A 14203-nucleotide genomic window follows, 5' to 3' on the forward strand; every position below is an offset into this window, starting at 1 on the left:
ATTCCCCTGTCTTGCGCCCAGTGTTCCTGGGACAGGCTTCAGATCCACTGCACCCTTGAGCAGGATGAAGCATTTACTGAAGATGAATGAATGAATGAATGAATTAAGTGTATATAATTTTTAATGATGAATGAAGTACATTTATAGCATTTAACACGCCTCCTTACCCAGAGTGACTTAAGTGCCTTGTAGTCTCTATCAAAAACTTCCTCATGTTAGTAGAAATATGGAAGGGTCTAAGAATATTATTAAGTTCAAACTCTGTCAGAGAGGCGTTAATACGAGTTGGTACAGCACCAAAACAGTACAAGTCGAATTTTTTTGGTTGTTTCTTTCTTTCTTTCTTTTTTAAATAAGAAGTGCTCTTTTAAATGCTTTTATTAAAACAGCACTTAAAAGAATACTATATGTCATTTTCCTGGTGTCCGTTAGTAACTGCCAGGGCTTAAACCGATGTAACTTAGTACAAGAATGAGTGCTGTTGCAAACTGTAGGTGGGGTTTCTATTAAAAAGAAATACCAATATTGCAGCCTAATAGTTTGTTCGCTATTTGTAGCATAGCTAGCTAATTTAGTGCAAGTTTCTTGTCCTACACAGACTTCTAAACTTTCATACAGTCAGTGCTTATGATAATGTCTGTGTTTAAGTGACTAATTTAACTGTTAACACATAGTTGTGTAGCGATGGAAAGGGGTTAATGGGTAAGCGTGGCACATAGAAACGCCTATAGGCTGCTTTCCTCCAGGGATGTAAAGGCTCAACTTGCTTCTTCCAACTTTCCATCCATCCATCCTCTGTACCGCTTATCCTACACAGGGTCATAGGGGAGCCTGGAGCCTATCCCAGGAGACTCAGGGCACAAGGCGACCCTGAACGGGGTGCCAACCCATCGCAGGGCACAATCATGCACACATTCACAAACCCATTCTACAGACAATTTGAAAATGCCAATCAGCCTACAATGCATGTCTTTGGACTGGGAGAGGAAACCAGAGTACCCGGAGGAAACCCCCAAAGCACAGGGAGAACATGCAAACTCCGTGCACACAGGGTGGAGGCAGGATTCAAGCCCCCAACCCCGGAGGTGCAAAGAAAACGCAGTAACCACTAAGTCACCGTGTCCTCTCTTCCAGCTTTAATGATTCGGTAATGTTACTGTTTCAATAAGTTTTAAAGACTCTCTGTCGCCCGCTTGAGTTATGAGCTTTGTAATAGCCACAATAACACAACACATGTTGAGTATGTACAACAGGAATGTGCGTTAGCGAAGGTTTGGATGGTTGTCATTTGCGACATACGCAAGCGAGTACGTAAACAATGCAGCTCGCGCTGCCGCCGCTTCTGCACGCGCGCACACAGCCATGCGTGAAACCGCGCGTTGCTGTGCGTCAATCAGTCTTCAGACCATCGCTGACTGAATGGCGGAGAGGTGTGTCCACTTGCGTACCCGGCAACGTTTACCTTTCTTCCATGGGATTTATCAAGGGGTTTCAGAGTAATATTGTTCCAAACAGCCTACATATCAAGAGTAAGCAATAAAATTTTCCCTTATCGCATGCAGTACTGCTCTCCATCTTCTGTAGTATCTTCTGTTGCTCCCAAACCGCTTTTTGTAAGTAAACTCTAAAAACCAGCTCGCGACAGAAACCGATAAAAATGCTTTGTAAAGCATCTCAGTTTTCAACCGAGTCACAATATTAATTTCTCAGGCTGGTGTTTCTTCTATGATGAAACTCGGTGCATATAAACATGCAGATGCAGGTCAAGAGCTTCAGTTAAGGTTCACATCAAACATCAGAATGGGACAAGGTGTTTCTTGTTTCTCTAACACCTTACAAAACAAAGCTGCATTCTGTTTTTTCTTCCTACAGAGAAACACGGAACTCTTGTTTTTTGCTGTTATTCGCTATTTCTTTCTTCTTCTGGTCAGGGTCATGCGACACTGCTCTCTAGTGGACACGCTCACGTTACGTGCGAGTATGAAGAGTTCACGCGAGAGTTCACGCGCTCGCAGAAATAGCTATAAATTATCCCTCAGTGTATGTGTTTAATGCCTGTGTTTACTAATGAGTGACTGAAAGAGTTGTAATAGTAGTGGAACTGTGTATTGTACTGAGCTTTAAACGTCCCAGATGCCCATTTTTAAATCCATGCTCTCTCGAGGACTTGTGCACCTCCAAACACTTCAAATTTGAATAAATGTTAGCATAATAAGAAACACAAATATAAAGTACGTCGTATTTTGACATGTTCCGTCCTCGTTTCTTTTCCTTTCCTCAGACAGGGAGGAGCTAGAAGAGAGGATGTAAAGAAGTCAGTCAGGGAAATGAGGGCGGAGAGAGAGAGAGAGAGAGAGACAGAGACAGAGACCATGGCGGGCAATTCAAAAGAACAACAACTCTCTTTGAGTGTTTACAGCAGCCTTCGGGTAATGTTGACGTTTTAAAAATTGTATTTAATTTGAATATGAGGCCGTATGTAGCGTATTTTAACTTTTTAACGGTAGCTATAGTGGCTATTGTAACGTTAAACTATGATAGCCGTGTTAGCTAGCTAGCTGAACAGATAACAAGGGCGCTAAAAAATAAAATATAACTATTGTTGCTTTATGCCCGTAACTGTGATTTAGTTGAGATTTACCTCGGTTTTACTGTCTACGTGTTGCTTTTACAGTATGTTTAAGAATCAGTATTACTCGTATGTAGCTGAGTGATGCTAGTTTGCTAGCTGCCCGAACGAGCAGGCTGAATGCGGTGGTTGTGTTGTGGTTGTTCAGAGGCTCGGCTGCCCCTCAGTGGACGGTCTTTACCTGAGAGAAGCGGGCAGCATGCAGGAGCTCCTCTGCACTCCTTCATTACACCGCATGGACATACTGAAATGGATTTGTGCCAGGTATCTTAACACAAATTAACACAGTGAACATTCTTACAGTTTGGCTGGTTATTCGGACAATAACTTGCACATATACAGCACTGTGCAAAAGTCTTAGGCACATGCAAAGATGCCTTCAAAAATAATGAAATTTAATGTTTCTGCATTTAAAAAAAAAATACTATAAAGAGCAGTACACGGTAATAAATGGAACAAAGTCAATATTTGGTGTGACGATCCTTCTCTTTAAAAAAAAAATAGAAGTCTCAGGTACAATTTGTGCAGTTTTATAAGGAAATTGGCTGTAATTAATGAGCATCTTGCAGAAGCAGCCACAGTTCTTCTGGAGACTTCGACTGTCACACTTGCTTCTTATTTTTGCAGCAAAACCCAGCAGCCTTCATTATGGTTTTTTATCTAAAAAGTGGTCTCTTATGTAATATGCTGCTTTCTTTACTGACATACAAACATTTTTCGGTAACATTTAATTTTGTGCTGGAAAACTAATGTTTGGAAATCTAAAATGTTTTTGTACTGAATCAGTAATGTAGAAGTCATAAAATAAAAATGTATAACAAAGTTTGTACTAAAAAAAAATAGGTTGCCAAGACTTTTGCACAGTACTGTATCTGAAGTAAAACTACATTTGTTTGTGTGTTGTAAAGAATCTGCCCATCCCTGAGAGACAAATTCTCAACAATCAAATCGTCAGAGACAGAAGAAGTGGCAAAAGGTAAAGATGTTCTGGTTACGCCTATGAAAGTGTCAAATAAGTGGTTCATTCTGTTGAGTTATATATAATTTTTTTTTTTTCACACAAAACATAGAAATCACACGGTTTGGCCATGAAATGCTGTTGTGTAAAGCTGATGACCAGGAGTTAATCAAGGTATGTAGTTTTAAGATCAATTTTAATCAGTTTCCCTTAAAAAAAGTTTCATTAAGGCATGTACTGTAATGATTTTCATGCTGTTAGTTTAGTTCCTATTTGATTGTTCTGTTGATGATCTGTCTCCTGGGCACAGGGTTTTGCCACACCATTACGGCAGCTTTTGTTTTTGGAACAGCTTTTAATGATTGCAGGACAGCAGGACACATCATCTGAGTAAGTGCATTTTTCAGTCGAATTGTATGCATTACAGTCATATACTGTGTACTTGGGATCATCAAATAACTGTCCATTTCTGTGAGTTTTCTCAGGCTCCAACCCATCATCCAACACATTTACAGTCACATTAAAATTATGTTGAATATGTTTTAAAAAAAACAAAAAAAGGTTTTGAATACTGTGCTAGCAATAAGACCTACAGAAATGTATAGATACATACAGAAAATATTCTCTTGCACTGCAGAGTGGTGTGTGTGTGTTTTGGGGTGGGGGCGGGGGCGGGGGCGTGTGCAAAAAAAAGATGAGTGCTGTTAGACTAAGTTTAAAAATTAAGTGAAAATGTAACCCCTGTGGTATATAATGCTTCTGAATAAATATACAATTGCCCGCTTTGTTGACTGTACTTACATGACTATTTCATGTCTGTCTGTTTTCCAGGGACATGCACAATGAGTCTTCTGGAGGTGGCAGCATGACAAACGAGGATCTGCTTAAGGAGCTGATGTCACCTGACCACCTAACTGATCTGGTCCAGCTGATGAATCCTGTGTGCAATCCCTGGTCTGCCCACATCCAGGAATACCTCAAAGCCACACAAGCGACTCGGGCTAAGGCAAACAGCAATAAAACCGATGAGTATGTTTACATCCACCTTGTCTGGATTCAACAGTTACTGGATTATTAAAAGCATATTGTAAAGACACTTAAAGAAATCAGGTAAAAGTAATCTGGATTTAAGCACAATTATATGATAGGAAAACTCTGTCTGAAATATTGATTATTTTTGGAAGTTAGAGTACTACTCATTTGTAAAAGCTGTCAAAATCTCCTTTAGATAATGCAAGTATTTTAAAAGTTTTTACAATTTGAACCTTTTCACGCCAAGTAACACAGCACTGCAACAAAACAATTCTCCATTATTTTGGAAGAAAATTTGATTTTGAGTTGAAGACTTCACAAAATCATTTTCAAACATAATCATGGGAGGGAGAGAGAGAGAGACATGTAATAAATGAATAACAACATTAGCCCTAGGCTAGCAGCCACCATTTAAAAACTGTGTTGAAAGTTCTTTACACTGTTGCACCGTTCAGCTCGAGGTTGCAACTTGTAATTCCTAATCTCCAACCAGGAACAGCCAAAGGAAACGCCCCCTCAACTTGAAATTCCTACTAGTCAACTTGGGGTAGTCTTCTTAACAGCGTGTTCCTTCCCAGTTTACTCTGTGATGTTAAATGAACATGGCTGCATCATTCAGCATCAGAAGTTCAGAGCAGCACTTCTTACCTTTTAAATGAGTTATGCCGTATATATGCTGTATATAAAGAATGTTTCTAAAGTTCCATGGAGGTGTCATTTCGACCTGCAAATTACCACTTACGAGGTAAGTTGAATGCAGGATGCACTATATGACCAAAAGTATGTGGGCCTTCACATCCATATGTGAGCCTTCCCCAATCTGTTGCCACAAAGTTGGAAGCACAGAATTGTCTAGAATGGCTTTGTATGCCGTAGCATTAAGCTTTCCCAAACCTGGAAATCATGCCCAAACCTGTTGCAGCATGACAGTTCCCCTGTGCACAGAGAGGTCTGTAAAGACATGGTTTGCAAAGGCTGGTGTGGAAGACCTGAGTGCAAACAGCAAAGGAGGACTATACACCGATCAGCCATAACATTATGACCACCTGCCTAATATTGTGTTGGTCCCCTTTTTGCTGCCAAAACAACCCTGACCCGTTGAGGGATGGACTCCACTAGATGTGGAGGTGAAGGTGTGCTGTGGTATCTGGCACAAAGACATTAACAGCAGATCCTTTAAGTCCTCTATGTTGCGAGGTGTGGCCTCCATGGATCAGACTTGATGGCCAGCACACCCCACAGATGTTCGACTGGATTGAGATCTGGGGAATTTGGAGGCCAAGTCAACACCTTGAACTCTTTGTCATGTTCCTCAAACCATTCCTGAACAATTTTTACAGTGTGGCAAGGCTCATTATCCTGCCGAAAGAGGTTACTTCCATTAGGGAATACCGTTGCCATGAAGGGGTGTACTTGGTTTGCAACAATGTTTAGGTAGGTGGTATGTGTCAAAATAGCATCCACATGAATGCCGGGACCCAAAGTTTCCCAGCAGAACATTGCCCATTTTGGTGCCATTTCTTCCCCAGGTAAACGATGCACACGCACCCAGCCTTCCACATGATGTAAAAGAAAATGTGATTTATCAGACCAGGCCACCTTCTTCCATTGCTTTGTGGTCCAGTTCTGATGCTCACCTGTCCATAGTAGGCACTTTTGGCAGTGAGCATGGGCACTCTGCACACATTCAGCATGGGCACTCTGACAGGGGTGTGGCTACACAGCTCCATACGCAGCAAGCTGCGATGCACTGTGTGTTCTGACACCTTTCTATCATAGCCAGCATTAACTTTTTCAGCAATTTGTGCTACAATAGCTCTTCTGTGGGACCAGACGGACTAGCCTGTCCCATGTGCATCAGGGAGCCTTGGGCACCCATGACCCTGTCGCTAGTTCACCGGTTGTCCTTCCTTGGACCACTTTTGGTAGGTACTAACCACTGCATACTGGGAACACCCCACAAGGATTACCGTTTTAAAGATGCTCTGCCCCAGTCATCTAGCCATCACAATTTGGCTGTTTTCAAAGTCTCTCTAATCCTTACGCTTGCCCATTTTTCCTGTTTCCAACACATCAACTTCGAGAACCGACTGGTCACTTGCTGCCTAATATATCTCAACCCTTGACAGGTGCCACTGTAACAAGATAAGTGAAGTGAATAACATTGATTGTCAGTGGTCATAATGTTATGGCTGATTGGTGTATATGCAATGTTCAACAAGCATGTATGGGTGTGATTGGTCAGGTGTCCACAAACTTGCCAAAATGATGACACAAATGATGACTGGTTGACATTTATGCATAATTGTCATATGCATTATTTTCCTAAATTCTCCAGTCCTAGTACAGCTTTAGGACATCTGTCCACATACATGAAGAAGGAAAGCATTAATGCATTATGTGCAATTTGCAATCAGATTGTCTGAATGCATGAGCTGGTGTTTTGAACTGACAGGTCACATTATGCACAAGCAATCTGAATCATTTCTTGATTTGTTGGATGCTGATGGTTCTCGTCCAATTACAGAACCTGGAATGCTACAGAGATTGGAATTTTTTTCCAAGCACCCCTCACTGCAGCAAAACATATCCAGCAAAAAATCAGATCTGATCCACCTCCTCCCTGAGCAGAGCTGGGTAGAGTCGAGCCAAAAGTCTAAGTGTAGAGTGTGTTCCAAGCTAGATAAGTGTGTTTAATATGTTGTTTTGTTTTGTACAGCATTGTGTAGTTTAGGGTGAGGCTTATAGGAGGAAGTTTGGTCTTTTGATTCTGCAGCGAGGAATATAAAAGTTTTTGAAGTGCTTTTGAATTGCTTTGAAGTACAGTACTTCAAAGCATGTCTTTAATTATCCCTTTATTTTGTGCATGTACTAAAAGCTGAGTATACACTACAGGCTATTTTGTTTGACATTTCTTGCTGGCAGAGTTTTTATTTGAGTCTCTCCTCTACCACTTTGTTATTGTACATCAGCCTCCATTTGGCACTTATCTCTACATGCATGTGCACTGAACAAGACATCATGATCTTTCTCTTTTTGTGTTGAAGGAGTCATCATGATATAGGATGTGGTAAACTTAGTAATGACAACATAGCTGAAGCTACTGCTCTGCTGCAGTCCGCTCAGTGTACATTGGAGGAGCTACATAAAGAGGTGAGCCTTCAGGAAACGCATGTTTCATGGTTGCTTTTTAATAATTTTTAATATTTGTAATAATGCATTTTGTGCCATAGCTCTTCCTTCCCTTCTATTGCCATCCCTCTTTTAAACTCCGTCACTAATCTTTCTCCTTAGTGTGAGTTCCTGCAGTTAGAACAATCAGCCTCGCTGTCGCCCTGTGCTCTGAAAGTGGCTATATCAGACATGGCTCAGCTTATGACTGCCTTCAGTCAGGTCTACAACACAGACTTCAAGGGCTACTGCCAGAGAGCACCTCCTGTCCTTAATCCAAACGCATGTGTCTTCCAGTCTGTACATCAGCTTCTGCACCACTGCAACATGGTACTGCTTCATATATCAGAGCACTGAATTAAGTTATATTTAACATTCAGTCTAACTTTATATAAGAAATTTTCCAGTTCGAAGAAGTTTCACACATGAGGATTGCAGTTTTCAGTTTTATATAAGTCTCAATTTTATATGATTAACTCTACATGCATAAGTTTGACTTGACGAAGGGAAAAAAAAAAAAGCTCAGACAAGGTTGATTTGGATGGTCAAAATGTCTTTGTCATGTAGGAATTAGAAGCGCTGCAGCAGCTGTCCAAAACCTCATCCACTCTGACTGAGACTGTGAAACAGATACAGACAAACAGGCAGTTTTGGGCCAATGGAGCAAAACATACATTACGTGAGTACTATTCATTTCTTTGTCTGGAATTTACATGAATAAATATGAATGAGTTAATGAAGATAACCATATTACATACACCGATCAGCCATAACATTAAAACCACTGACAGGTGAAGTGGTTAACGTTGATTATCTTGTTATAATGGCACCTGTCAAGGGGTGGGATATATTAGGCAGCAAGTGAACAGTCAGTTCCCAAGGTTGATGTGTTGGAAGCAGGAAAAATGGGTAAGCATAAGGATCTGAGCGACTTTGACAAGGGCCAAATTGTAATGGCTAGACGACTTGGTCAGAGCATCTCCAAAATGGCAGGTTTTGTGGGGTGTTCCTGGTATGCAGTGGTTAGTACCTACCAAAAGTGGTCCAAGGAAGGACAACCAGTGAACCAGCTGCAGGGTCATGGACACCCAAGGTTCATTGATGCGTGTGGTGAGTGAAGGCTGGCCCTTCTGGTCCGATCCCACAGAAGAGCTACTGTAGCACAAATTGCTGAAAAAGTTAATGCTGGCTATGATAGAAAGGTGTCAGAACACACAGTGCATCGCGGCTTGCTGTGTATGGGGCTGCGTAGACACAGACCTGTCAGAGTGCCTTTGTTGACCCCGTCCATCACAGAAAGCTCCTACAATGGGCACGTGAGCATCAGAACTGGACCATGGAGCAATGGAAGAAAGTGGCCTGGTCAAATGAATCATGTTTTCTTTTACATCATGTGGACGGCAGGGTGAGTGTGCATTGTTTACCTGGGGAAGAGATGGCATCAGGATGCACTATGGGAAGAAGGCAAGCTGGCGGAGGCAGTGTGATGCTCTGGGCAATGTTCTGATGGGAAACCTTGGGTCCTGACATTCATGTGGATGTTACTGTGACACGTACCACCTACATTGTTGTAGACCAAGTACACTCCTTCATGGCAATGGTATTTCCTAACGGCAGTAGCCTCTTTCAGCAGGATAATGCACCCTGCCACACTGCAAAAATTGTGCAGGAATGGTTTGAGGAACATGACAAAGAGTTCAAGGTGTTGACTTGGCCTCCAGATTCCTCAGATATCAATCCGATCGAGCATCTGTGGGATGTGCTGGACAAACAAGTCTGATCCATGGAGGCCCCACCTCGCAACTTTCAGGACTTAAAGGATCTGCTGCTAATTTGTTGGTGCCAGATACCACAGCACACCTTCAGAGATCTTGCAGAGTCCATGCCTCGACGAGTCAGAGCTGTTTTGGCAGCACAAGGAGGACCTACACAATATTAGGCAGATTGTTTTAATGTTATGACTGATCGGTATATGGCAATCAAGGAAGAACCTGGCTTTCTTCTGCTGCTTGTTGAGTACTCTCCATTTCTATTCAAGGAAGCATTTTACCATTTAGTTTCCGCAATAAATAAGTTCCTCTGCTTCATTTTATATGCACACTATTTTCATTTGAGTTGCCTGAAATGTTTGTTAATTTGTTCTTGCAATTGATGCTTCTTTTCAGCCAATCAGCTGGAGGCCTTGAAGAATAGATTCACTGCTTTTTTGTCTCCTCACCAATCATAAGATATTTTTATTGTTTCAGCCTAAACATGTACTAAACATGTTGAGACATCAACGGTCTCAGCTTCATAATAGTCTTTCAAAATCTGTTTCTACAGTTTCCCCATTTCCCTCATGTAAATATTTTGTACGAACTAGGTCACCTTATTTTACTAAAAAAAATTATGGTAAAATACTAAAACCCTTCTGTAAATAAAAAATAAATAATTTATAACAAACATGATCACCTATGTTGTACTTTAATTTTAAAGTGTCTTCACTACTTCATCTCTCTCTTCACCTTCATAAGTGGGTGTGGTGGTGGGAGGGACAAACAATACCAAGTTGGATCAACTGAATAGACTAGGTTAGGCAGCAGGGGATTATCCTGGAAAGGCTCTCATTTTTGTTATCTATGATATGGAGGAAGAAAGGCAAATATCTAATGCAGCAGACTTTCCTTTGAACACACTGGAAAATGTAGAGGTACACTATATTACCAAAAGTATTTGGTCACCCATCCAAATGATCAGAATCAGGTGTCCTAATCACTTGGCCTGGCCACAGGTGTATAAAATCAAGCACTTAGGCATGCAGACTGTTTTTACAAACATTTGTGAAAGAATGGGCCACTCTCAGGAGCTCAGTGAATTCCAGCGTGGAACTGTCATAGGATGCCACCTGTGCAACAAATCCAGTCGTCAAATTTCCTCACTCCTAAATATTCCACAGTCAACTGTCAGCTTTATCATAACAAAATGGAAGAGTTTGGGAACAACAGCAACTCAGCCACGAAGTGGTAGGCCACTTAAACTGACGGAGAGGGGTCAGCGGATGCTGAAGCGCATAGTGCAAAGAGGTCGTCGACTTTCTTCACAGTCAATTGCTACAGAGCTCCAAACTTCATGTGACCTTCAGATTAGCCCAAGTACAGTACGCAGAGAGCTTCATGGAATGGGTTTCCATGGCCGAGCAGCTGCATCCAAGCCACACATCACCAAGTGCAATGCAAAGCGTCGGATGCAGTGGTGTAAAGCACGCCGGCACTGGACTCTAGAGCAGTGGAGACGCGTTGTCTGGAGTGATGAATCACGCTTTTCCATCTGGCAATCTGATGGACGAGTCTGGGTTTGGAGGTTGCCAGGAGAACGGTACATTTCGGACTGCATTGTGCCGAGTGTGAAATTTGGTGGAGGAGGAATTATGGTGTGGGGTTGTTTTTCAGGAGTTGGGCTTGGCCCCTTAGTTCCAGTGAAAGGAACTTTGAATGCTTCAGGATACCAAAACATTTTGGACAATTCCATGCTCCCAACCTTGTGGGAACAGTTTGGAGCGGGCCCCTTCCTCTTCCAACATGACTGTGCACCAGTGCACAAAGCAAGGTCCATAAAGACATGGATGACAGAGTCTGGTGTGGATGAACTTGACTGGCCTGCACAGAGTCCTGACCTGAACCCGATAGAACACCTTTGGGATGAATTCGAGCGGAGACTGAGAGCCAGGCCTTCTCAACCAACATCAGTGTGTGACCTCACCAATGCGCTTTTGGAAGAATGGTCAAAAATTCCTATAAACACACTCCTCAACCTTGTGGACAGCCTTCCCAGAAGAGTTGAAGCTGTAATAGCTGCAAAAGGTGGACCGAGGACATATTGAACCCTATGGGTTAGGAATGGGATGGCACTTAAGTTTATATGTGAGTCAAGGCAGGTGACCGAATACTTTTGGTAATATAGTGTATGTAGACTGGAACATGCTGTGTGTTACCTTTTGTCTGACACACTGTCAATGTAGGCAGTTGTTTTTTTCATCTATCAGTTTAAAGTTAGGACTAGCAATTCTAATAAATTGTTTTTTTTATTTAGTTACCTTTTTAACTTTCAATAATCCTTCTGTGCAATATTCAATCTTTTTACATACAGGACAGTAGTTAGTGTCCATTTCTGTCATTATCTTTTAAATGTCTACAAGCACAGCGAAAGCTGATCAGCAAAGTTCCTTGTATACACAAGTGTACTTGGCCAACAAAGCACAACTCTTATCTGATTTAGATACTGCACTAAACTGAGTTAGTCTTTGCTTGGTTGTGACCCGTTGGCCTATTTATTTATTTATTTTGGGTGTTTCTTTTTTTTGCTGGTGGGAAACTGAGCACCAACTCAAATATAGCACTGTGGTGACAGAATTGTTCTGAAAAGGTTTGTTCATGTGAGCATATTAGCATGTCCTTGTTTTATTTATTTGTTTTTGTTTTTAAGCCTCGATTCATTCCAAATGTTTGAAACACCAGTAGAATAATACTCAAAACTAATCTTTTCCTAATGTATCTTAGAGTTCCCTCTGAAACTATTGGAACAGCAAGGCCAGCTTTTGCTATACATAGAAGACTTTTGGGTTTGAGATCAAAAGATGAACATGACCAGATAGACCAGAATTTCAGCTTTCATTTGCTGATATTTACATCTGGATGTGTTAAACAACTTGGCACCTTTTGTTTGAACCCACCTGTTTTTCAAATGATGAAAAATATTGGAATATGTAACTGATGGGTGTTTCTTGTTGCCCAGGCATGCCCTGTTAGATTGATTATTTAAACAATTAAGGGCTCTGAATGTCTACTCTTAGTTTGAGCTCTGTGTTTCACCTGTGAAGACTGCATTTGTTGTTTGAAAGGATAAACCAACATGAAGGTAGTAGCAACAGAATGAATTCAGAAGTCTACAGAAACATTCTATCTGCCAATTTATAGAGAAATGCCTCCAATCTAATTGGGAGGAACTTTATCATGCAGGAAGACAATGACCCAAAACACACTGCCAACACAGCAAACGACTTCATCAGGGGGAAAAAAGTGGAAGTTTTTAAACAGGTAAAGTCAATCACCAGACCTTAACCCCATTGAGCATAAATTTCATCTCCTGAAGAGGAGACTGAATTGAGAAACCCCCCAAAACAAACAACAACTGAAAGAAGCTGCAGTACAAGCCTGGAAAAGCATCACAAAAGAAGAATGCAACAGTTTGATGTTGTCAGTGGGTCACCAGCTTGAGGCAGTTATTGCAAGCAAGGGATATGCAGCCAAATATTAAGTGTTATTTACTTTAAGTCTATCTGTTCCAATAGTTTTGCTCATCTGAACCGTGGGTGGTCTGCCACCAAAGGTGCCATGTTCTAAGCTATTTAACACATCAAGATGTAAATATCAGGAAATGAAAGCTGAAGTTCTATCAGCTCGTATTCATCTTTTGATCTCAAACCCGAATGTCTTCAGTGTATAGCAAAAATGAAGAATTGGCCTTGCAATTCTAATACTTTTGGAGGGGAATGTATGTCCAAGTTAATCCAATTTTTAGACTAAGTCTTCAAACAGGTTTTATCTCATGCTGATGTACTCAAAGACAGTCTCACCTCATGCTAATTAGGTGTAAGTGGACTACCACAAAGCCACACTCTTACTTGCTAAGCTTCACTACATGGCCAAAAGTAAGTGGACACCTGACCAATCCTATATGTGCTTTTTGAACATCCCATTCCAGATTTAGCCCTCACCTTTAGCTGTTGTAATAACCTCCACTCTTCTGGGAAGGCTTTCTACTACATTTTAAAACGTAGCTATAGGGATTTCTGCTCATTCAGCCACAAGAGAATTAGGGAGGTCAGGCAATGATGTCAGGTGAAACGGTCTGGCGTGCAGTCAACATTCCAGTTCATCCCAAAGGTGTTCACTGGGGTTGAACATCGGGCTTTGTACAGGCCAGTAAGGTTCTTCCATACCAAGCTTGACAAACCATGTCTTTATGGACCTCTCTTTGTGCACAGGTGCATTGTCATGCAGGACTATGTCTGGTCCCCTTTATTCCAGTGAAAGGAATTCTTAATGCTACAGCATACAAAGACATTCTAGACAATTGTGTGCTTCAAACTTTGTGTCAACAGTTTGGGGAAAGCTCACACATGAATGTGAAGGTCAGGTGTCCACATACTATTGGCCATATAGTGTATTTAAATTGTAATGGCATTGCTTACTACTTTTTACTGGAACCACTTATGCTGTGATTTGTTTCTCTAGAATTGACTTTCATTTGAAATTTCCATGGAAACCTACAATCAGTGAAGATATAAATCCTTATGCCATCCTCAGTAATTCCTTTAATCCCACAAACCTTTGTAAACTAAGGACCAGAGACAAAAGGCCCACTGGCACCTGGAC

At 41.4% G+C, this 14203-nt stretch overlaps 1 protein-coding gene across 2 annotated transcripts; it reads left to right on the forward strand.

Moving 5' to 3' along the window:
- The first annotated feature begins 1386 nt into the window (after positions 1-1386).
- On the forward strand, positions 1387-10232 carry haus7 (HAUS augmin-like complex, subunit 7). Of its 2 annotated transcripts, none has more exons than XM_034311611.2 (11): positions 1387-1529; positions 2282-2429; positions 2675-2893; positions 3538-3605; positions 3700-3761; positions 3898-3977; positions 4419-4616; positions 7667-7772; positions 7914-8120; positions 8358-8469; positions 9956-10232. In XM_034311611.2, the coding sequence occupies exons 3-11, from the start codon at positions 2829-2831 to the stop codon at positions 10015-10017; spliced, it is 960 nt and encodes a 319-aa protein (XP_034167502.2). In that variant the 5' UTR covers positions 1387-1529; positions 2282-2429; positions 2675-2828; the 3' UTR covers positions 10018-10232. The 2 variants fall into 2 exon arrangements, with proteins under 2 accessions (XP_034167502.2, XP_026776121.3); XM_026920320.3 differs by having other exon boundaries at positions 1388-1529; positions 2778-2893.
- Positions 10233-14203: the final 3971 nt, after the last annotated feature.

The sequence above is a fragment of the Pangasianodon hypophthalmus genome, chromosome 16 (genome assembly GCF_027358585.1).
Source record: "Pangasianodon hypophthalmus isolate fPanHyp1 chromosome 16, fPanHyp1.pri, whole genome shotgun sequence".
Lineage (NCBI taxonomy): Eukaryota > Metazoa > Chordata > Actinopteri > Siluriformes > Pangasiidae > Pangasianodon > Pangasianodon hypophthalmus.

Excerpts from the sequence above, each read along its gene's own strand:
- haus7 (XM_026920320.3), top strand. The coding sequence starts at position 2,328 with ATGAGGGCGGAGAGAGAGAGAGAGAGAGAGACAGAGACAGAGACCATG. Across the intron at positions 3,978-4,418 it reads CAGCAGGACACATCATCTGA|GGACATGCACAATGAGTCTT; the intron begins GTAAGTGCATTT and ends TCTGTTTTCCAG. Across the intron at positions 8,470-9,955 it reads TGGAGCAAAACATACATTAC|CCAATCAGCTGGAGGCCTTG; the intron begins GTGAGTACTATT and ends GCTTCTTTTCAG.